This window comes from Neurospora crassa, linkage group II (assembly GCF_000182925.2).
Source record: "Neurospora crassa OR74A linkage group II, whole genome shotgun sequence".
NCBI lineage: Eukaryota > Fungi > Ascomycota > Sordariomycetes > Sordariales > Sordariaceae > Neurospora > Neurospora crassa.
Window position 1 is genome coordinate 2,400,034 of NC_026502.1, and position 23,061 is coordinate 2,423,094.

At 52.1% G+C, this 23,061-nt stretch overlaps 4 protein-coding genes and 3 non-coding genes across 7 annotated transcripts; 3 read left to right on the plus strand and 4 right to left on the minus strand.

The window, feature by feature from the left end:
• Window positions 1–723: 723 nt before the first annotated feature.
• hsp90a (heat shock protein 90a) lies at window positions 724–2,824 on the minus strand. Its single transcript, XM_951377.3, has 4 exons — window positions 1,995–2,824; window positions 1,485–1,877; window positions 1,291–1,344; window positions 724–1,150 (listed from the first exon to the last, which is right to left on the minus strand). Exons 1-4 carry the CDS (start codon window positions 2,017–2,019, stop codon window positions 972–974), a joined length of 651 nt encoding a protein of 216 aa, XP_956470.2. The 5' UTR covers window positions 2,020–2,824; the 3' UTR covers window positions 724–971.
• A 454-nt stretch (window positions 2,825–3,278) lies between these two features.
• NCU01791 (SNF7 family protein) lies at window positions 3,279–5,560 on the plus strand. The gene is made up of 2 exons (XM_951376.2): window positions 3,279–3,643; window positions 3,723–5,560. Exons 1-2 carry the CDS (start codon window positions 3,596–3,598, stop codon window positions 4,380–4,382), a joined length of 708 nt encoding a protein of 235 aa, XP_956469.1. The 5' UTR covers window positions 3,279–3,595; the 3' UTR covers window positions 4,383–5,560.
• Window positions 4,753–4,824, plus strand: NCU15269. The gene has a single exon. It is a non-coding gene; the product is annotated as a tRNA-Arg (tRNA).
• Window positions 5,561–5,611: 51 nt separating the features above from the next.
• Window positions 5,612–6,648, minus strand: NCU14136. Its single transcript, XR_897832.1, has one exon. It is a non-coding gene; the product is annotated as a ncrg64 (non-coding RNA).
• A 1,087-nt stretch (window positions 6,649–7,735) lies between these two features.
• On the minus strand, window positions 7,736–8,633 carry NCU14137. Its single transcript, XR_897833.1, has one exon. It is a non-coding gene; the product is annotated as a ncrg65 (non-coding RNA).
• Window positions 8,634–19,373: 10,740 nt separating this feature from the next.
• NCU16557 (hypothetical protein) lies at window positions 19,374–20,811 on the minus strand. The gene has a single exon (XM_011395391.1). It carries the CDS (start codon window positions 20,332–20,334, stop codon window positions 19,966–19,968), a length of 369 nt encoding a protein of 122 aa, XP_011393693.1. The 5' UTR covers window positions 20,335–20,811; the 3' UTR covers window positions 19,374–19,965.
• Window positions 20,812–22,157: 1,346 nt separating this feature from the next.
• NCU01790 (hypothetical protein) lies at window positions 22,158–23,056 on the plus strand. Its single transcript, XM_950869.3, has 2 exons — window positions 22,158–22,853; window positions 22,921–23,056. The coding sequence occupies exon 1, from the start codon at window positions 22,274–22,276 to the stop codon at window positions 22,781–22,783; it is 510 nt and encodes a 169-aa protein (XP_955962.1). The 5' UTR covers window positions 22,158–22,273; the 3' UTR covers window positions 22,784–22,853; window positions 22,921–23,056.
• The last annotated feature ends 5 nt before the right edge of the window (window positions 23,057–23,061 follow it).

Genomic DNA, 23,061 nt, shown 5'->3' on the forward strand with positions numbered 1-23,061 from the left:
TCAAAAGGGGCTAGATCAGTGTAACGGTTGAGGATCCTGGCGGTAAAGTGTTCGAGCGACTTCCAGGGTGAGGGAACACTCAGCAGCTGTGTCGACCGCCGGGGTGTCAACACTGAACATTGAGCGGCACGACACCGGGGCGGCATGGTAGCAATGTCGGCGTGCCTCATCGCCGGAGAAGAAGCAACATCAGCGATGGGAGGAGGCAGATGAAACCTCCCATTTGAGAGACACTCGCCGTAGGACTGATCCAAAGAACCCGAATATGACTGGAGGTCATGCCCTCGACCGGAAAATAGGCCACTGATCTTGCTGAAAGCAAGACATCGCAATATCGGTTTGCGATATTCCCGTCGTGCTGCTTCTGGAAGACGAACGACAATAGGGTACCAATGCGATGGATCCGCAGCCTCACTCGAAAGCACTGCATCCCGTTTCCGGAAATGGTGAAGGAATGAGGAGCGAGAATAGACCGATGGCGAAGGGTGGACATTCGACTTGGAAAGAGAGCCAACCAAGTAGTATGTACCTTTTGAACTTCCACCGGTTTCCCAAGACCTGCTTCGCAGAAGCGCCGCCATTACGGAAAGGATGATACGAGAAGGGACACACCGAGCTGTAACCGCCGATAATAAGCAGACATTCGGCGACAAGGGGTAGACGCAAGCCTGTGTTCTTGGGGAAGATACAAGCCCACAACTGTCACATACATGGTGCAAATTCGGGATCGAGGGTTCCCTAGACAAAAATGAGCATGATTCCATTCGCTGCAAGATCCTGCTAGATACCGAAATCAAAGGACTCCATTAAACCCGTTCCAGCTAATCATCCAGCGTCAATATTCCACCCCCGAAGCATTGGGGAATGGGAGGGTATGTGTAAGTAAATCCTGTCGTTATTCCCAATGCCCAGTTCTAAACATTAAAGCCCACTACCATGGATCTTGGGTATGCCTATTACTTTTTGAGTATTTACGCAGCCTCCTTTGACGTGTCGACAGTCTCCTTGGCATCCTTTGCCTCCTCGGCCTTATCAGCCTCGCCCTCACCCTCGAGAGGAGGCATGTCATCGTCGGAGTCTTCCTCATCGTCGCCGCCGGGCAAACCAGCACCGCCCAACTTGGAGAAGTCGATACCGCCGAAGTCACCACCTGTGTAGATTCGAGTTAGCATATTGGTCAGTATCACTAGGAGAGCGTACAGCCGCTAGATGATTCTTGGAGGTGTCCGCGTTGTCTCGGGTATGGTCGGTGCCATATGCCCCTCCCCGTTCAGCTGGAAGTGTACGTACCCATACCACCCATGCCATTCATGCCACCCATACCAGGCATTCCACCCATCCCTTCTGTAGGTACACAATATATTTAGTTTCGGTATGAATAAGGATGGGACAGGGGCTTTGGCTCGAGAGATATGCGACGAGTGGCGCAGCAGAATCAGGTCACAAGCGGGTGGGGGGACAAGGGTCAAAGAAGTGGTACTCACCCATACCGCCAAAGTTGCTGAAGTCATCCTCAGCGGCCTCGTGCTGCTCGTCCTCATCAACCCACTTGTCAAAGTCGGTCTTGAGGAAGTGAACCTTCTTGGGCTCCTTGAGGAGACGGGGCCAGTAATGAGCATCAAGCTCCTTCTTGCGGAGCTTCATCTCGACATCACGGGCCGTGTGGTGGACCTGGCTCGCAGCAGGGTCAATTTCGGCGTAGAACTCAAGCTCGACATGGTAGGTCTTCTTGAGGGTGTCGGAGTGGCCGGTGAAGACGAGACCAGTGGGCTTAAGGTCGAGCTTAAGGTTGGAAGTAGGGACGTCGGGAACGCTAATGGTGAGGTAGATGAAGTTGTTCTCGGGATCGGTAGCAGAAGAGCGCTGGGCCCAGCGAACTGTAGGATTGGAATCCATTGTCAGCAACTTGCGTATATACGATGCGACAGGAACCGCAGCTCATGGGAGAGGCATGCGATGCGATCTTGAGAAGGTGATCAAAAGCAGAGACTCACCCTCGGGTGTCACAGTGGAAGCCATTTGTGATGATAGTTGTGTAAGTGTGTGTTTGTGCGAAGATGTTGCTGGAGAAGGGTAGCTAGCTAGCTCCTGGATGTAAAGCGCATACAGTGGTAGAAGCGCAGTTGTTGTTGGTTGTTGTTGTTGTTGTTGTGGTTGTTACTTATCGTTATTGGCAGTGGTAGTATTCACAACGGGTACGTCACAACTAGAGTAGTCGTCAAAGAAAAAAAAGGTCGTCGTGTCTTGTAGTCACGGACAAGAAAGCTGGAAGGAGAGGATGCGGGAAGAGGTGGGTTGGTTGTGAGGCTGCAAGCAATTTAGCAATCACGCCCTGCCTTGCCGTCCCTTCGGTCTCCAACTTGGTCTCCGGGTCCCCTCCGGGTGACGGTAGAATTCGTAAGAAGCCTGAAGATTCCCGGGCGCGCGGGGCCTTGACGCAGGGCTGAGCTTCCACGCTCCATCCAGCTTGTGTTGCTCCAACTGCTCCAACTGCTCCAACTGCCCGCTCCAGCTGTGGCCTCCAAGTGGAGAACTGACGAACAGTAGACGAAACCATGGGAGCTTTCTAGAAACTTGTACCTATCCCATAAGGCAAACAATAAGGTAGGCGCCAACTGAAAACGCCAGCAGACGAGCAATCAAACGAGCATGTCTACACTGACCTGTGTATTATCCCGAGCCTTGTGTGTCTGGTAGTATGCAACTGCCTTCTGAGACCTTGGCTTACAGCCAAGTGAGCCAGGGCATGTGGTTGTGGTTCACATCCAAAATGGTGGGGCTGAGGTCAAAGCATCACAGCCCAGCAACATTGACGGCTATCCCGTTGAGCCTGTGTTGTCCACCAGTCGTGCAAGATGTGGCTTTTGATGGCAGGACATGGTGATTTCATACCTTGACAATATCACAACGGTACTGTAGACCTCCGTTTTTCTGCAGTGTATACCTCAGGTTATTCCAACAACTCGGACACTCCTTGTCAGTCCCAATCCGCAGCATCATCGCGGGGCGGATAGCGGGCCTGTTGGGTGGTTCCCTCCAGGAGCAGCTCAAGCCACAGCCCAGGTCCAGTCCAGCACAGAAAGAACAGGGGCGGCCGGGCAGGCAATGGAAGCGAGAAGGAGCAGCCACCTGCAGACTCCCTGCCCGCCTGCCTCAGGTCCCGTCTGGGGCTGGGCTGTGAGGCTCACGCGGCCTCCACCTCACATGCTCGCTAGAGGTACACTGTACATATGTACCTCCAGTCTACACTAGGCGCTAACACTATCAACCCAGACCCCCGGCCGTTGGGTTGCCCGTCCACGACGTCAGGACGTAACCGGGCTACCTACCTACCTCTACACTACAGTACGGGTGACATAGATGGAGGTGGTTTCCAGGCACAACCCGCCTCTACCACCAACTTCAGTTACCTAACCAAGTCCTCATCACCATACGGCACCTTCGCCGTGTGCCACCATCACCAACCTAGAAACCATCATTCATGGTTTCGACTCTTTGACGAGGGGATCGTTCAATTAGTTGTACTTACACCAATCACATCATCGGAGAAGCACGAGAAACAGTCAATTCGGCTTCTACCACGACAGCCGCCAAGATGCAAACACTCAGGTCCTTCTTCGCGCCGCCCGATCCCCAGGCACAGGTTAGCACCACCTTGACGAAATGGAAGGTGTCTTGAAGCAAGGACGTCAGTCACTGATAGCCTGTGTTTGCCTATCCAGATGCGCAAATGCAACACCCTACTCCGCTCCAACATGCGCAAGATCGACCGTGACATCGCCCAGGTCAAGCAAGTCGAGACCAAGACCAAAAACCTCATTGTGGCCGCCGACCGACGAGCACAGCGCAACCCCGCCCAACGTAAACAGGCCGAAAAGGAAGTGCGCGACTTCGCCCGCGAGCTGATCCGCGCCCGCAAGACGACCGCGCGGCTGATCACGAGCAAGGCCCAGCTCAACAGCGTGCAAATGCAGGTCAACGAGGCCTTCGCCCTGCGCAAGATCGAGGGCAGCATCCGTGCCAGCGTCAAGATCATGAAGGACGTCAACACGCTCGTGCGCCTACCGGAGCTGGCTGGCACCATGCAGGAGCTCAGCGTTGAGCTGATGAAGGCCGGCATTATCGAGGAGATGGTGGGCGAGCAGTTGCCCGTTGACGTGGACCTGGAAGATGAAGAGGAGGAAGCCGAGGGCGAGGTCGACAAGGTGCTGGGCGAAATATTGAAGGATCGCATGGAGAAGACGGGCGGCTTGCCTAGCGTGCCAGAACCCGGCCAGAAGCTACCACAGCAACCCCAGCACGCCGACGAGGAGCCCGAGGAAGAGGATACCGAGGCTATGATGGACCAGATGCGGAACCGATTGGAAGCTCTGAGGAGTTAGAAGGAGGAAGATGGCCAACCAGGTACGGTGTGCACGGTGCACATAGGGGTGCACTCGGGTTTTGGCTTCCACTGGGTTACGGTGGCGTTAGGGCGTTTTGGTTATGTCATTCATCATGTCCCCATGGGTTGGGGAGTACAACAACGTGCTGATATATCAGGCGCTGGCTGTCGCCTTTGTTTGGTAGATGTGTTTTGTTCTCAACGATGGAATCTGAGCATCAGGTACACAACAATGGGTGCCGTTACTCGCGGACCTTGTACTATCATATCAGGTGCCGGCGAGAGGGCAACCACCTACTTGCCAACACTCTAGGTCCAGTTCGCAGCTAGGGATCATAGGGCCGTCGATGTCAACTTCATTTCAACAAGGTCCGCTGGCTCAATGGCAGAGCGTCTGACTACGAATCAGGAGGTTCCAGGTTCGACCCCTGGGTGGATCGAGTTTGTTTTTCTTTTGCTGCTTCCAACACCGCGAAAGTCGTACACTACCTCTACGTTGTTCCGCTTCCTTTTTGTCTTCTTTGGATTCGACTTCAGGTTAGAAGTAGGTACACGGGTACTATGTAGTTGGGGCAGGTCATGGACGGTGAAATTGGGCTGGCGGTTGACATACTCGAGGCATACACTAGTTCACGAACGGCGCCTACACCCCGAAAGGATTTCGAGTACCAAACGCTTCAAACCCCCTCAACAAGAAACTTGCCCATGGTCAGAGTATTCTACCTTTGAAGGAGTTGGTCAGTCAGTAACTGGTCTACCAATCCGCATAATCACATCGAAAGCTCTCCGTCTTACTTCCAGCAGTCTTGGAAGCCATGTTCCTCAACCAAGACCGAGGGAGAAACTGGTTCCGCGACTATGACAAGGACTTCATCATCGCCAGCTGTTTTCAAACCTGGAATTGGAAAGTCGAATCACACTTTTTGGAAGCCAGCCGGGTACCTGCTTTGCACAAAGACCACCAAAACAAACCCCGGAGGATCTGATCTGAGCCCATGTCTCATCCAACCTGATTTACGTCGACTGCTAACGGTACCCCTATGCACACTCTGCATCAAAAAAAAAAAAAAAATAGATCCTCACAAACTGCAACCTCTCTACACTAGATGGGACAGCGTACATAGGTGTAATTTGATGTTTGACTCAAATCCATCCCAACCTCCTGAGCGATTTCATGCTGTCTTTTTTTTTTTCTTTCTTTTTTTTTCTTTCTTTTTTTTTTTTTTTCTACTTGGCTAACTTCCACTGTCGGCGCCACATGTCAGTCGGCTTTGTTTTGGAAGACTGGTTGGTGTCTCTCGTACGTTTAGACAATAAGTCGACATGCATCCGGCTAATTATACGTGTGACTTGATTTAGATGAGTTGGAGGATTGGGGCTTCCTTTACCTACCATCTTAGCTGTCTCTAGGTCTGTGTGATCTTGATGTGTTCGCTATTGGGAAGCGGAATGTAATGCTCAGATGGAGGGAGGTATGGGGGAAACAAATTGAGAGGTTGTGTTCATGTCTTGTGTGCACACGTGAACGTCACTCAAACGGGGAGGATGATCTTACGAGGGCGAGATGGACGTCAATAGGTAGGTAGCCAGGTAAGCTAGCTGGCTGAATCGCGGCAGAGAAATAACTAAGAAAAAGCTCTGGAATGGAGGAGACATGAAGGCCATGAGATAGTATTGTTGAGAGATAGGTGCCCGCTCACGGCTGTTCCATGCTGCTTAGGACACCAAGCCACCTGCGTACTATCAAGCCTCCGACTGGAGATGGCACTCACATAATCCTATATTCCTGGAGCTATTTTTTGGATTTGGGCTGCTTTCGTTAGAGGTAGTCTCAGGCGGCTACGGGTGTCGACAAAACCCCTATATTGCACTGGAGTGTGTTTTACAACCGCGGAGTAACACACTGGGATTTCCGTGGGAGCCGACAGAGGGTTTGAGCTGTCAATGACGTACTGACGAGGACATGACTGAACCCTTTGGGAGCTCTTGCTCTCGTTGCTCTCTGGTGAAGCCGAGGGGGATGGATGTCTTGCGTAGTCCAAAATGGGCAGAGGGTCTAACCCTTGATAATCCTTTCTTGCTGGTACCTGTCGATTGAATGTTGAAATACCTTCCTAAAAGGTCTCTTCCGATCCTGTTGCCTCCAGGTCCCTTTTGAATCGACATCATCAGGACCCCAAACGGTAAGAACCAAGCCGTCTGAATCCCTAACGCTACCATTTCCAATCATGGAGCTAAGGAGACATACACATGAGCCTTGTTTTCAAAATATGCAAGTCATTCCTGCCTGCTTGCTTACATGAACAAAGAACAAAAATAGGCTCCTCGTTTCAGATCTCCGTTGCCGTTCTGCTCCTAGAGAGAAACCCAAGCGGGTCACGGTTGGTAAGCGTAGTTTGGGTACCTTCAGGGTCCCATTGTTGTTCTTGAACTGCATTTATGCCTGTAAACACGTTCGGGAGATCCCGAGGGAGCAGTGATAGATGCACGTAGATGTCCTCTTTGTCGTCTTTCTACACAGACTTGGAGGTTACAGTGTTATCCACCTAATTTTGCATGTGATACTGTCATGGAAAATGTATGCACTTGGCTGATGCAGAACAATCAGGCATTGGGAAAAGTACTTGGCGATGCACCCTTGACTGAATGGAACTTTTACACGTGGGAATGGGTCAGTCCTCGTACACTACATATCATGGGAGAGGTAAGCATGTAGTATCGACCGAGTGTTTTGTGGAGGTTAGGCATTCATGCGTTTACACCACAAAATGGACACTGGAGTGGCTGCAAAACGGTAATTCGGTTGACATGTTTTTTACCGAAGAGTTTCATGTTTTCTTTTCTTGCTGTTCATGGGCAATGACAGTTCTCTAATTGGTAGATCTGTTGAACTACAAGATTCGGCGGCATGATCTTGGCCCCAAGTACACACCAGAGGGTGGTCGCTTGCAGGATCGATCGTCAGGAGAACCATTTCTCTAGAATCTGGAAAGAAGTCTAGACTCTGTCAAAATTGCCACTTTAGCGATCGCTTGAGACCATCTGCCCATGTGTGAAGCGTGCGTGTATTCAAGTTGTAGTTGAGTCATGATTGGAGAAGGAGCTACCGATGCGGTCGAAAGTTGAATGCTACGCCCTCCTCTTCGTGGTTTGAAACATTTTCACTCTGACTCCAAGAACGGTATTAACAGTCAAGAGAATATTGGGGTACCCAACTACCAAGAGGGTGAAGGAATATAATAGGCGCAAAACGTGATGTGTTCTCAACCTCTACCTACTTGCCGAGCATCCAATAGGAGCTGATAGGCTTTCCCATCTCACCAATTACAATTCCATATCTTTCACCTCGCGAGTTCTAGCGATAACGACTTGACCCCAAGACTCATATCTCAAACCAACCTTACGACCTTTTGATGATAATGAATATCAGATTCCGGTCACCAGAGAAAACACAGAAAAAGTCTCATCAGATACGACAACTGAAAGCCCAGCCACATCAGAGTCCACACACCCAATCGCAACCGCCGGAAGCGAGTGTGTGTCAGGACTGCAGACTCTCATTGGATAGCTTTACTTCAGCATCATATCCCGAAAGTAGCAGCCTTCTTGACAGCAATATCATATAGAAATAAACCACCTTAACAGCTCGTGTTGTAAGCCCCGATGCCCTGAGTATGTGCTGACGCTATCACCAGACGTCGGTGAAACGAGTAGACTCGCCGTATTTATTCATCCATCCATCCACAAAGATGCGAAGAGATGAGGGGGTTCCCACAGTTGAAGCATTCCCTCAAGCTCCCTCCCTACCGGACACCATCTTTCACTCTCTCCTCAGGGACATCTTGGACTGCTAGTATGGGATCCCAATATTTTGCTCCTCAGTAACCTAAAGTGGAGATTTCAAACACAGATTTGGTAGGGTGTATGTAGTTCTCGTATCGGACTATCGGCACATAAGTGGCAGTGGAGAAGGGTGCGGATGGCGCGAATGGCTGACGGGAAGGGCTGGTGAGAGGTTTACGAAGGGTCTCGAGGTTAAAGAAGAACGAAACAGAAGGCCGCGTTTGGCGCGCTAAGGTGAGCAGCAGAAAGTAACTTTATCGACCGAGGTGTGTGAAAACCAATAGGTACCCTTGGCCGCCTGGTCCGCGGTGAGCAAGTAAGGATTCGCTCCAGCGCTTTGTTGATTGCTGGAGTGAATAGGGGACTATGCATACAATATTGGCAGATTGTGGGAGTCGAAGACGGCGATTTGTGTTATTGGTGTTTCTTGGTTGGTTGCTAAAGGAGGGGGATTGACGTTTGGATATGCTAACATGGCATGGATTGGAGTGCATTGCGCGAGCAAGCCAAGGGTATAAGGTCAAGTGTGGAGTCGCTATCGAAGTCGTACCAAAAAATACCCTGTACGTATGGGGAAGTGCACAGACTTCTTTTGTTCTCATGATAGGTACCCAGACTGCAGCAATTCATCCAAAAATCCTCCTCTTGGGTCAGCCGAGTTGCGAGACCGTGGTTTTCCAGCAAGATGTTGAGGTATTGGCAGAGACACCGGACCAAATGCTTAGGGTGGACTCTCACTCAAGAGTCCCGTGGGTTTGACACGCGATGAAGATCGACAAGCCTGTGATACTCTTTACAGGTTTTCAGTGTCCAAATCATCAAGACAGCGAGGCCCGGCCAGTTCAGACGTGAGCCAGAAAGGAGGAAAGCTCGACCAGAGTGAATTGAAGGATCTAAAGCAATGGTGATGCGCCTGTAATACCCGCGGGAATAACCGTGGCGGCGAAACGGCAATTTCCAAGTGCCGGAGTCTGATCCCCTCTGTCGATCTTGGATGAAGTGCGTGCGGAGTACGACGTCGTGTAGTGTAGGAAGTGCTAGTGCCGATACTGGAGACAACGTTGCTGAGGTCCCGAAATCTTTCAATCCAGTAAAACGACAACGGAGTTGACGGGTTCCGTTCTGGTTGACTGGTTGTGGGAAGTTGTGATCAGGTCCCTTTCAATCAAGGAAAATGTTCATTCTGCCAATGGAAGAGACAAGCAGCCGACCCGTAGATAACAAACCCTGCCTGTAGCCTGCTAGCGACTGGGTGAACAAGCGGGAAGCTGATGTACGGTAAGAGAGTGCATCTCTTTGGTGAAGCGGTGTTGATATCGTTGATTAAGTTTGAGGCCTTGCAGTTGGTATCGCCAGTTCCGTTCAACTGGCCGGTGTCGGTCCGGAATGTTCGCTCACCGGTGCGCCTTCCGACTGATAAGGGTGCGTCCGTCGTCAAGGAGCCGCCGACTCCGGACTGGAAGGAGCGGCCTGTCTAGGTGAAATTTGGGGCAACAAGTAGTGAAACCGTCGGTGTGAAGATCGGGGGCACGCAACCGTCAATCATATGCTTGATGGTCCACATGGGTTTATTCGCGCGGAGTATCTTCAACTGTAGTTCCTCGGGTAGACCCGCGTGCTGCGTTGGGGTTGATGGCGGATGATAGCCATTCATTCCATGTCCACAACAGGTGATGTGCTCACGATTGTCCGCACGATTATCCGCACCTTATCTCAGCCCAAGGGGGCAGGAAAGACATGTAACTTGCATTGCATCAACGCTTGGCTTTCAAGCTGGCGCTTTAGTACTAGGTCTGGCGGTCAGTGGATATCGCCAGCGTTTCTACCTCTGACCAGCCTGGCTTCTGTGGGCAGAAGGCGCGTGCAAAGGAGACAACGTTTTACTGGAGGGAGAGTCCGAGGGTACGTTACCGAATGGTGTTGATATCACCCCTTCCGGAACGCTGCGAGTACCATGCGGTCTGGAGATGGGAGACGTTAACGATAACGGTGGATAGTAATCAACTCAGGTGGTGTATCTCTAGGTACCACCGTTTGCCAACGAGGCCGTCATGAGAGCTGGCTAAGGCGTACTCATAAGGGCCGCTTATACAAGTAGGTGGGCGAATGGTAGGTTCGTGAAGGACAAAATGAGTCAGGCATTGGGCGCATGCCATAGCACAGTCAGCCGGCCAAGTGATGAATGACGCTCAGGTCTCGAGTTCAGGTTTGAGTGTCTGTCCAACCATCCATCACAACTCGCAGTGCCTCGTTGCCAGTGAAATGAGATAGCGACCTGAAAGCGATGCATACAGAGCCTATGACTGTGTCCCAGGCACCTAAATTCAGGCGTCCAGTCCGAGTTCGCATACGACATGGCCCAGTATTGCGTGAACTTACCAGGCCGCTGGGATGGGAAAGGATCTTGATTGTGGCTTGGGAGTGGTGTCACAGATAGGATAGATCACGACGGCGCCCAATTTGCCCCCCCCCCCCTCACCCACCAACTGTGGTCGCGAGATGCTCCCAAAAGCAGCAGCAGCTGAATCATCAAACCCTCCACAGACCGTGAGGCCGCCCCCACGTGCTGGGCGAGGCGCTGATGGGTGACAGCTCATCCCCAGATTTTCCCTTGCCGGAAGTGGCCCGCGGGGGGCTGGCAGCTGAGCACCCGTTTGATTATGGAGTCATTCATCCTTTCTTCTGTTGTCGGTAGACACTTTGCTGTGCACCGTTGCAAGTGACAGGTCAGCCTCGTTATCAACAAACTCATCGTGAGATTGGCGTCTGGAACGTTTGACGGCGCTGCGTAGAGTACCCGGAGTGGTCTGTCCGCTGAGCAGTTGAAATTGGACGGCGGCCGGGGAACATTAGGCGAGGCCAAAAAAAAAAAAGAAAAGAAAAAAAAAAAAAAGGCAGCGAAATCACAGTGTCGGATGTCGCTCCGGCTGGTCGTCTTGTTCCTCCGGCACCTTGTCCGGTGTGCTGGCCTGACGAGGTGAGGCGCCTTTGGAGAAGGTGAACGATCTCGAGCGCGGTGACCTGTCGCTAATCGTGAGCTACTATCTACACTACACTCGCGCTACGGCTTCCGGGGACACCAATCCGACGTTAGAGGATCGGCGGTAGTGTACACTAGAGTACGATGGTCGTCGGCCCTCTTCAGGTGCCTGCCAGGCCTGACAGGCTTGCTCGGCCATTTCGTTCGGTCGGACACTTGTGGGAGCCATGCCCTTTGCGAACCGGGTTGTCTGTCGGACCGGGCATGCCTCCGACTTCCATTTCGCTCCAAAGGCCGCCCTCCCTTACCGCCAGCGCATTCGCCCTGCCTCGGTTCTCCTTTCCTGCTGTAACATGGCCTAGAGGCCTCTACTACTGCACAGCCGGAGTCATTAGAAGTCCCAAGGCCAATAAAGCAAGAATCTTGCGGCAGTCCTACAGGAGACGTCGGGCGACATTCTTATCCGCTACGACAACCTCATCGGGGCCGAGTAACACCCACGAATGATGTCGAACCTCGTCAACCCCAGGTTTCCCGGACCTCTCTCAGCTCTCCGCGGCGGCCACAGCTGATGAAAGGCAAGGCGAGCGCGTTCCAGCTCCTGCAGATGATTCCAGACTTGCCAAACTAGGAAGCTCGCCAGCGTTCGCCAACGCTCGCTTAAAAGTTTGCGAGAACGCTATTTCCCATGTGCTCGGGTCCTATGTAATTACGCAGATATTCGCAGGGGACCCGGCCCCATCAGAGATGTTTGAAGTTTGATCCCCTCCTCGAGGCTCCTCTTGAAGAAAGGGAAACAGAGCCGGCGGCCGCGGCGACAAGGCTGCAGGTCGGAGCTCGGCCGCGGGGCTATTCCGCAGTTGTAGAAGGCCAACAAAACGCACAACTGGAGCCCTTCTTCGGGCCTTCCATGCTTCCAACACAGTAGCGTTGTCATCCAAGGCATAAGCGAAGACCAGGGATCCTGTTCTTCCTCTTCCCCCGATGCCTGTCCGCTGTGAATGCCTTCCTCTTTCGGTCAATCGTTCCTTGTTGTCTTGTCGAGCTCGTTATGACCGCCATGCCCTGTCGCGGAAACGGTCGGTGGTCGCGGCCACGGTGAGCTCAAGCATATGTACGTAGTAGGTTCAAGATATGTATGGAAAAGGGGGAACGATGGGAGCAGCATGTAAAACTTGAAGTGCTGTAGTGTACAGCTTACACCAGAGAAACACCGGAAACACAGAGAGGATCTCTGGCAATAAGCCAGAATAGAAACGATAATAACCCGGCGCTTCGGAACGATCGACACGGCAATCTGCGAACCTTCTCCGAGTCCGGGCAATGTACGAAGACGGTCCGTTAGCACTCAGGAACAGGATACTGTAGTGAGTGCCCGTTTTCCCCGGATTTTCAGATGGCTGTCTCATCAGGAGTATCAGATGATAAAATACGCGGTATAACCGCGAGATTAGCACAGGGGGGATGTGTCAAGGGATGTGCGCTTTTGTGGCATTCAGATACGGACGACACGTTCACGAACGTCGTCACCGTTAACGCCCACGCGTTGTCCATCAAACTCGGCTACACCGCGACATTGCAAGGAGCAAGAAAATTAAGCTTTCACTTTGTTTCAGCGGATCGACCCTTCCGATGCTCCCCGTGGCTCCCAATTCGTGGACTTGTGGCCCCCCCTTCCTCTCATGCCCTTGCCGATGTAACGGACAGTGGATCCAGGGAAATGCGTGCGACGGCGATGACGGATGCAGCTCCCGGGACCCAAACCCTTGGGCATCCGTCGCCAATTCCAGACTTTTTCATGAAGCTGGGGCCCAACAACACCCCAACAGGCCCTGACGGTGGATGTGGTGGTGGATGCTGCCGTGAAGCAAAGTGCAGAATTTTCTTCTCTCCTTTCCCTTTCCCTGCTTCACTCCCCTCCAGTTCCGCCCTGACTGCTACTGTACCAGAGCGACAGGGCCCAAGGCGGAACAAGAACCGGTGGGATTGCTGATTGGACCGCGGATGCTGCGCACCAGTGTTGATCGATAGCCGTCGCAATTAGCCTTATCCACTTTAAAACATGTTTTGTATCCTCCTCAACTTGCCAATGTTTGGCCCAATCACAAAAGCGGAATTATCGACACTTGTACCAGCACGAGCTCGGCCATAGCTAAACACCAAGGGCGTGTTCGTTTCGGCAGCAGTACAGTAACGGAAGCATGTTTTTGGTGGCAGAAAAGGTTTGGGTTAGGGTTAGAAGAGATTCCCTTACTGCACTACTGCCAGAACGAACACGGCCCAACAGCGTTGCAGCAAAGCAAGGTGGTGATGGTGATGGTGGTGCGAATAACATCAAGCAGAGAAAAAGATATGGGGAAAAAAAAGGCGGTCAATCAGTGTGTAAGGTAGGTACTTAGGTTGCGTCATTCACCCTTTTGCACGTCAACCAGATTCACGTTTCAGATGATTTCTGAGGACTTGCTTGCTGGATTCTAACAGACTGCCCTGCCCTTGGCGCCGCCCGTGAGTTGTTCATCTGCCGCGTCGCGGCCGCTACATTATCAATCATACATCCACGATATGCAGCATATGCAGACGCATAGGCAATGTACCGACAGTAGCATGCGTCTGTCGACGGTTATCCGCCCGAAGCACTGTTGCAGTCGGAGCGCCGTTCCGACTCCTGTATTTTCACATTGAATCGGCAAACTGGTCTGTAACGGGACCGAGACAACGGAACCGGGACGGGGATGTGGATACCCATACTATGGGGAACTACCACGGTGAGACCCGGATTCGATACGGCCTTGAAGGCGGGTTCTAACACATACCAAACACCTAGTGTCCGGGTTCAGCCAAGACACGGAACTGAAAACTACACTTTCCATATGATCCTGCTGGACGAAGCCGAGTAATGCCCGACGGCGACGAAGAAAATGAACCCCGCCTTCATCAACCAAAAAGGAAATGGTAACCATGTGGGAGACCCCAATGTGGGATAAAATACAACTGACCTTTTTTAAGCAACCATCGGACTTTCGCCCAATGACCACAATTCTGCACTATATACCCAGATCTGGTAAGGCGGCCGGCTACACCTATTTGATGAACAAATCCAAATTCCGCATGTCTTGCCAGTACACCACAAACCATTGCCGAAGCCACGCGGATGCGTGATAAGCGAGCCTGTCTCCCGAGGACGGCGACCATCATAGGTAACCAGGACCGCGGTCATTGATTACGTCTCGCGGAAGAGCCGGAAGACGTGGAAAGGGAAGGATATGTATGGATTTCAGGAGGAGTCCTACAAAGATAATCTCAAGCCACTGACCGGGAGACGGGAATGACGGGGGGCCTCCACATCATCCCCGCGCTATCCCAAGAAGAGGCATTTGTAGCGGGAGAAAAAACCCCTATTTTGGACGTCGGGACTGAAGGGCATTATTACCGCAGCTATTTTGCAGTGTACCTAGTAGTGTATGACGGAGGTCTCTCCGATCGTCTGAGTGGAGGAAGACTTGGGGCCTTTAGAGGCTCAGGTCTGTATCCCCACAAAAATCTCAGTTCCCCGTACATAGGTACTGGACGGAACGGGAATTTGTTAGCACGAACCGCGCGAACCATCATGACATCCATGCTATGAATACCGTAGCTAAAGACGAAGAACAAAAGAGAGGAGTGAGACTCTCTCCACACTTATTTCCCGATCACTGACTAAGCCGTTAGGAGATCCCGCCAGGCTCGGACCAGGACAGAATGTCGTTATTGTTCGATCGGTTGTGGTTGTTGCTTTTTACAGCTTCACTTCTAACAATTATCACTGTGTCGATTAGATAGGGGTGATGAACCATGGCGACGATCTCGAGATCTGGAAGTCCAGATCTGGTTCTCTTGAACCCATTTTGGGCTAATTGGATAAACCGTATACATCCTTCTCTGAAGCCGCAAAGCGACATAATATAGTCGCATACGAGGGCCGTGTATGTGCGTGCGTATGTATGTTGTTTAGAGTTCGATGTCCCTAAAAGGTAGGTAATCGATTGCGCAATCAGATTGAGAGATCGGAATAGTACCTCTATGTATGGGAAATCGTAGCCTACTGCACCCCAGATGGTGTCAGTGCTGATAGAGTTGTGCAAGTGTCATCCTTGAACACCTACAACAACACACTCTATTGGGCTACACATGTTTCAAGTTGGTTCTTCCTGTATCACCGTGGCATTCTTTTACCAGCAGCTACGTACGTTACTATCGTATCGTATATCTATCTACAACGGCACAGTCAGACGCTGACGAGCTTTGCATAGGTACACATTCCATGCTATGCATGCTACAGTAAGCAATAAAGTTCTTCTGGGCCACACAACCGGCCGGCTGACTGGCAACTACCGCAAAACTCGCCGTCGTTCCGCCGTTCAGTGGCTGTGTTGTCTACAATCCTACAATCTCCCCGGTATCTCCCCAGAGTTGATTGTGCTCCAGTGGAAGTGAAGCATTTTGGACCCCAGACTTTCCCATGTCCGTTATCCATCCCATCCATCCAACGGGCGGCGTAACGGGGAGGAAGGGATAGCAAATTCACACTTGGTGTTGTTAGAAGGGATAAAGGATAAATTTGGAGGGAATGTAATGCAAACAAATCCAAACACTCAACACACACACACAAACATCACCGGGTCGGTCCAAATTTAGACAGCAACGCCAACGGAGACGGTGGTGATGGTGGGATGAACACATACATAGTACAAACCCATGTGGTTTCCATGGGATGGTGTGGGGGTTTGTGGGATAAAACAATCTGGGGAAATATGTACGGATCCGGGCATTTCAGAACTTAGATTGAAATTGATGGAAGCGGAAAACGGACAGGCTGCTTGGCATCCAGACAAGACAAAAACGGAGATGGGAGAGACAGAGCCCCCCCCCCCCCCCCCCCCAAGTTGTGACCGTGACACCCCTGAGACAAAAAAGCAAGCCCCGTCGATCTCGTAATCATAGCAGCATCCACCGCTATCGCGGAGGAGTTCCTGCTAGGAGAGTCTGCCGTAGCTGCTGCAGCTGGCTGTCAGTGTGTCTCGAAACCCGCCTACCGCCTAGAGATACCGCCAGCCGCGCGACGCCTCAAATCGTATCGAAACGCGCGCGGACGCCAAACCTAGCCCCAAACCAGCGCCCCGGGGGCCCCGGGGCCGAGAAGAGAATGGCGGTGATGGATACGGGAGCGATGGTGTTTGACTTTTTACGGTTTATAGGTGTGTTGGAGGTGTATGTGTTTGTATGTCTCAAACAAAGTGGCAGGAGGGTGGGGATGTGGTAGTCGTTGGATGGTTCATCGTACATCGTAGCGCAATGCATCGCATCGATCGCCTGTGGTGTTCTTAGTCAAAAAGCAAAGACATGCCAGCCCTATGAAACAGTCAGTTGGTGTCTCTGTATGGGGTGTGTGATGCGGCGGTGTATCGTATCGATCCGTGTAAGTAGTGTTGTGTGGTGTTGTGGCAAAGGTCTTGTGTGCACTTTTGGTGCAAAGTGTTGGCTACCTATTGATGATGCCTCTAGAGAGATGGGGTTTACAGTAGGTGATGATGTTTTGTGGTGGTTTACGACAGTATCGGTTCCAGTAAGTGGGCGCGATAGCGGGTGGATCCCAAGATCCAATCTGAAGCCATCCGGGGCCTGGGGCTGGTAACAACGACACTCTCGAGGCCATTTGTGGTATAAACGAGGTGTTTCAGGTTAGTGAAGAGCTTTGTAGTTATCATCAAAGAGCATCCATCCGTCCATCTCGAGAACTCTCTATGCTCATCACCGAATCGCGGTGGGAATGTAGTCATTGGCTCCCTACCTACCTACTGTAGGTAGGTACCATGGTGTACTTATCTACCTATCCACTCTTCTTGAGGTTGTGAGGCTGCTCCGTTTCAGCTCGCGAGCTACGGGAACCGTAATGGCGGTAGCCCATCGGCGACACGAATGGAATGATCCCTTTCAGTTATCTTCACCATTGTCGTCGTCGTTGTCATCGTGTACATGGTGACTTCTTACCCCTGGCGGCCCCCCTGCTCCGGAAGCTACTTCCATCATCTCAACGGCATTCTCAATGCTTTCATCTTCAACGGCGTTCCAATGTTCTGTCTCCAGCTCTTTTGCCAACAGACCTCCTTCACATGTCGGCCACAGCAAAGCCAGAACAAGGCGAGATTCGATACGACTTCTTGTGGTAATCAGGTCGTTGTCGCGGAAGACCCCCGAACTTACGCAAGATTAAATGCTACGCAATAAGAAACGAATGAGATCTGGGAATGACAAGCAAGGAGAACAAGGAGAAGATTGACAGGTGCCCTGGCAACCAAACAACGCATGGCTATCCGAGACGTGATTGCCAGATTCGTCGTTTCGAAGAACAGGACCGGGAGTGCGTGCTGTTCAAAGAAACGGGGAGCCGTTGCCGGGCGGGTCCATGTCCTCCGCGGAGAAGGGGGGTAGGTAGGTAGGTAGGTAAGTACATACCTAGGGTACAGGCAGTCGGCATGACGTCGCAACTTTCGCGAATCTCCTTTGACCCAAGCGCGGACAGGAGGAAGGAAGGAGGGTTCATGTTCTGATCACCGTTCGTGCATCAGCGATGCCGTTCAATTGTTCGTGGCGTCTTCTCATCCTCCTCCGATGCCTCCCGACCCCCGCTTTCTTAGCTCCGGACCGGCCTCATTCCTGTCTCAGCAGAGCCGTTTTTACGGGCGGGCGGGATGGTCCTTGGGCTGGCTGCTGACGGGCCCAAATGTGGTGTGTGCTGTCCCCATTTTCTTGGCATCGATCGAACGTCACCAACCTTCCCCAACCTCCACAACCTCCGCAAACCTTAGCAGCTTGAACCGCCAACCGCGGGACCCCATTTAAATCGTATCGGATTCCAAAACGGGCGCGGGCACTAAGGAGATCGATGCGCGCAATGCTTTGCATCAGTTTCAGTTGCATCGATCACTCGGGCTCTTGCTTGAACTCCAGTTTTCCACTTCTCCCGTCCTGTGTCCTCCGTCCACCAGTGCGCACAGGATTACCTGGTTCGCGGGTATGCGATGATGCCCAGAGATGGAGTCAAAAAAATTTGAAACTCGGACAACAAGCTGCAAGACGACCGTAGCTACAGTAGTACGGGGTAAACTAGTGTGGTAGCAAGTTTGAGGTTTCGCCGATAACCTCATTACTCTTTTTTTTTTCGGCTCAGCAGGTGAGGAAAAAAAAAAAAAGACTTTATCCTAGCGGTGCGTCGGCGCATTTTGTGATATTTGCTAGAGTGCAGACGGGATGATACGGCGAGGGTGCATTGGGTTATTCGTCTGTTGGGGAGGCCAGTTACTATCATTCGCACCGCCGAGCGTCAGCGGCAGTCCGGCCTGATGCCTCCCGTCCCTCACCTTCTTGGGGGCTAGGGCCAGCTCAGTGTTAGATATAGAGGTAGTATGCAGTTTGAAACGAAGGTGCCAGTGTCAGATATCAGATATCGCGAGCAAGAAGGAAGGAAGCGCACACCGCACCGCGCACGCTGAAGACTGCCCAAAAAACGGGTCTTGCGCTGGTCGTGCATCTGTGTGTAATCAACCGCAGATATGAGCCTACACACTCAGTAAACTAGGTAGCGAAACCAGCCAGCTATTCCTCGCCATCCTCACTAGGGCGCGCGATGCGCGCGGCGACGCACCAAGTTTTAAAACGGTGTGTGTGCATACGTACATTGTTGAGATGAGACCCTGATCTGATGAGTTTTTTGTTCTCTTTTCTTCTTTCTTTCTCTTTTTTTTTTTTTTTTTTTTTTTTTTTCTTTCTCTCTCGCTCTGTTTTGGCGGTTTTGGATGCTAGACCGGTAGAGGTGAGGTGGTCACGATGGCTTCATTCGTATCATTGATACCGGAGGCCAACCAACCAAATGGCCAACACCAGCAGGGCTACCAACCGAACAACGACAGCAACCGTTTCCTCCGTCCCTTTACATCCAAGCACTAAAGTCACACTATTTGCCGCGTATGGAATCTCTTTGTCGATGTACGCAAGGGGAGAAAGGGATTGTCGCGAGTAAAAAAGAAAGGGCATCCGTACCCGGAACTCTAATCATTATCGATATATCTACGCTATCAGATTGATCCCAAGATACAGCCAACCGGAAGTGACGCGACAGAAGCCTCGAGTGCTGGAGAAGCAAGGGCAAAATCCCAAATTGGGAATGACATAGCCCCCCAAACAAGCAAGACAAACCTTTTCTTGTTTGTGTGATACTAACAAATGTTTAGGGGTCGTTTTGCTTGCTTCTTGTTGTGGCTTGCTGCTTGACTGCCGTTTTGACAAGTTGACAGCCGTGCTTTTATATTTGGCTTGCTTGCTTTTTCATCCCGCGAAACCGCGGTGCTAGACAACAGCAACGGTATACAAACAAGCTTGAAAATAGAAACGGTGTAGTGTAGAAGTGTGCATTTGGTGTGGGCGAGAGTTGCTTTTCTGGCCGCCGACAAGTCCACACACTTTCCCCCTACGTATCTCATTTCAGGCGGTGAGGGTGCGTGGTATTTTATTTATTTATTTGATTTTATTCTTTAAGGTGGGGGAGGAGGGAACAAATGTTGTTAAAGTTGAAGCAACGTGAATGATTCCTCCCACCTACCGGTCCGCTGGTGAGTCGCGAGTCGCGAGACGCACCAAGAAAACGGAGGTTTTAAGGGGGGTTAATATGTAGAACGAACGGTTCTTGCAACTGACAGGCACTGACAGCCAATTCAAGCCGGGGTTATCTCGGGACACAAGACCCGGGGAATGGATTTTGGGGCGCCTCGACTACCCATGCCGGCCAAAAAGGAATGGTGATTTTATGGGATGGACGGGGGCCTGGACGCGGAACCCTGACCGTCTGGACTTTTAACCACCCTGGAGTCCGGAATGGGGGCCATGGTGCCGCGGGCCTTGTTCCCATTGATGCCAGATAGGGTCTTCCTTGACCTCTCTCTTCTTCTTCTTCTTCTTCTTCTTCCCCGTCGTCCCCGTTTGTCTCCGTCCGTGCCCATGGCAGCCAGCCCTGGTCACTTCCTCGGGGAAGCAAACGGTTCACCGACTGGCTCGCAAACGGTACATTCCGTTCTATAGTGTACATGCTATTCATCCTGTCATCCCTTCATTCCCATGAGCCCGGGTGCGCGACACTAACTGACAGGGCTTCCATGACCCATGAGGAAGAGCATCTCTTGATTAAAGACGGCGGAAAGAAGAGGGAGATCTAGGGCGCCCAAGGGCTGCGGAACCGTAGGGACGTTCGGAGCCGTCTCCTGTCATGTCCATTGCGAATGAAAGAATGAATGACTGAGTGAGTGAATAAATGGCCGTGGAACCGAAAGCCCTGAGTGAGCCCGTAATCTAGTGCAGGTGGTGTCTCTCTTGTGCTCAGCCACCACGGGGCGCACCTCTTGAATCGCTCGCTAGCTCTCATTGTTTTGGGTTCGTGGGCCATTCAAAGGCTTCAGTTGGCTGAGCAGCAATGGTGTGTCGACCAATGCCCAACGACGGTGACTAGCAATGACTGCAATGTACCACCGGTATCACCATGACCAACGGTGCAGCTATTCGGGGACGTTGTAAGCTGAATGGCACCGGCCGGACACACACCAAAGTAGGTAATCATGGTGAAACGGGCGTATCGGGATGCGTTGTTGCTCGAGGGCAAAGGCGGTCAGAAGCACTGACAGAGGACACCGCAAGTTGTAGCGACTCAGCGACGAGAGCAGTGTGCATGGTGTCCGTCTCCCGAGCAAAACTTCATCGAACACGGAAGTGAACCGGTCCGGGCGGCAGGTAAGCACTATGATTTACACGACTAACACGGTCGGATGCCCATCCGGGGCATGGAAATTCGAGAAATGGCCGTCACATCCACATTCACATTCACATTCACATTCGCATGCGCATTTTCTCGCTTCTTTTGAGATTGAACGTCCAGGCCGGTGATGGACTGGTCAGTTGTCACTTTGGTCGGTCCCGTCACTGTCGTTTGTCCCGTCTTGTTGTTTGGCGCCATAGCGCCCAGACTCATCCCGTCGTTTTCTTTGGCCGTCATGGCTGTCTACCCCCCGCCGGGGCTGGGCCTTTGATAGCGGTTTGCGACTTGGGGCGCCGTCGGTCGCCCTGATAACAGCCCGAGATAGGCTGGTGCTTGTTGATGCCCCGGGTCATGCCCCGCGGCGGTCCAGCCAAAGAGGGCAGCTGGTCGAGAGATACGCAGGGCAGCGCTTGGTGCCCAGGCAAACCGCTGGTATCGCAAGAACACCCAAAAGCGGAGAGGCGCGAAACGAACCAAGGGCACGCAATGACTCTTTTCTTCTGGCATCACACGGAAAAGTACCCGGTCTAGGCAAATCCTTTTTGACTGGTGACTGGTAACAACCCAATCTATGTATTGTCTGCTTCCGTTAAGTGATTACCCGTAATTCCGCGCGCCCTGTCTTTCTCCTGTCGCGGTTACAGGCCCCGTTTCCGTTATTGCGGCCTGGGTGTGGGTTGCCAGCGGTGGGGGGGTATCCATCCGTACCAAAAGCAAGGTAAGGTGCTGTACGTACCTACCTTGCGAACCTAGTGTGGAACACAAGTTGACAGGGTATGGGTGCCGTTGTTGTCGTTGTTGTTGTTGTTGTTGTTCCGCTTGTTGGGCACACCCCCTGTCGTCCTTCCGTTTTCTCTCTGCGGTCGGCCAGGGAGGAGAAAAAGGCCAGGAAAGCGAGAGATGGGCACGAAATTCACCTGCCCCACGGTACCCACGGCATCCTGTTTCCTGGGACGTACCCTTGACACATATCTCTGCCCGCCCCTGCCCTTGTTCCCCAGCTTCTTGTTTTTGCTTCCCAGAGTCCACGAGATATAAGAAACTCACATCCCCATCTCATGGTTACCTTCAGCCCAACTTGTATCGACAACAATCCGATATCGACATCATCAAGACATTTCATCATCGCCTGATTAGCAACCAGCATCCACCACCTGGACCACCGACTACTACTATTTTCAAAACAACAACAACAACCATCACACATACACCAACAACAACAGCAACCATGTACTCTTCATATGGTTCTTACAGCTCTTCGGCTTCTTCCAGCCGATCCTCTTCCTACGGCAGCTCGTACTCCAGCATCTCGAGGCCGATGGACATTTCCCCGATCAACATCTCTTCTTCCGGAGCCGATGCCTCGTGTGCTTTCCCCTCGTGGCCCCGCCGCACCTCGCTCTGCGAATCCGAGTCTGACTACGAGCGCCCGACTTCCTTCCTTTCCGATGAGGACTTGATGGGCGATGTTTTCGACGACGATGTGCGCAGTGTTTCCAGCAGCGGCAGCTCGCCCATGCACTCTCCTCCCAAGGCGCCCTTCATGACCGAGGCCGAGATCCTTGAGATGCAGCGTGAGCAGGCCGCCTACCAGCGCGAGATGGTCAGCTTGCTCGTCAGGGAGAAGGAGAGGCGCAAGGCCCAGGCCAAGCGTCAACGCAGCGCCGGCAAGGCTTCTTCCAAGAAGAGCACCAAGAGCAAGCTCAGCGCCATGACTCCCATCGCCGAGTCTGAGTAAAAAGGGCAACACGATATCGGATGCACGATGCAGCCTGTGCCGTGGCGATTGCAACCTCATCTTTTATTGAGTAAGCTTACACTGGTTTGGCAATGCCTCCATTTGGCATGCATCCGTGCTAACCATAACTCTTACAGTACCCCGTTTCTGGCTTTTTGACCGCTTTCATTTTCTTCTTCTGCAATCACCAGCATCAGCATCAGCATCGTCGGCATTTTTTTTTTTCCCATCAACACCACCATCATCATCGTCAAACCCCCACGGGAAAACGGCCTTTC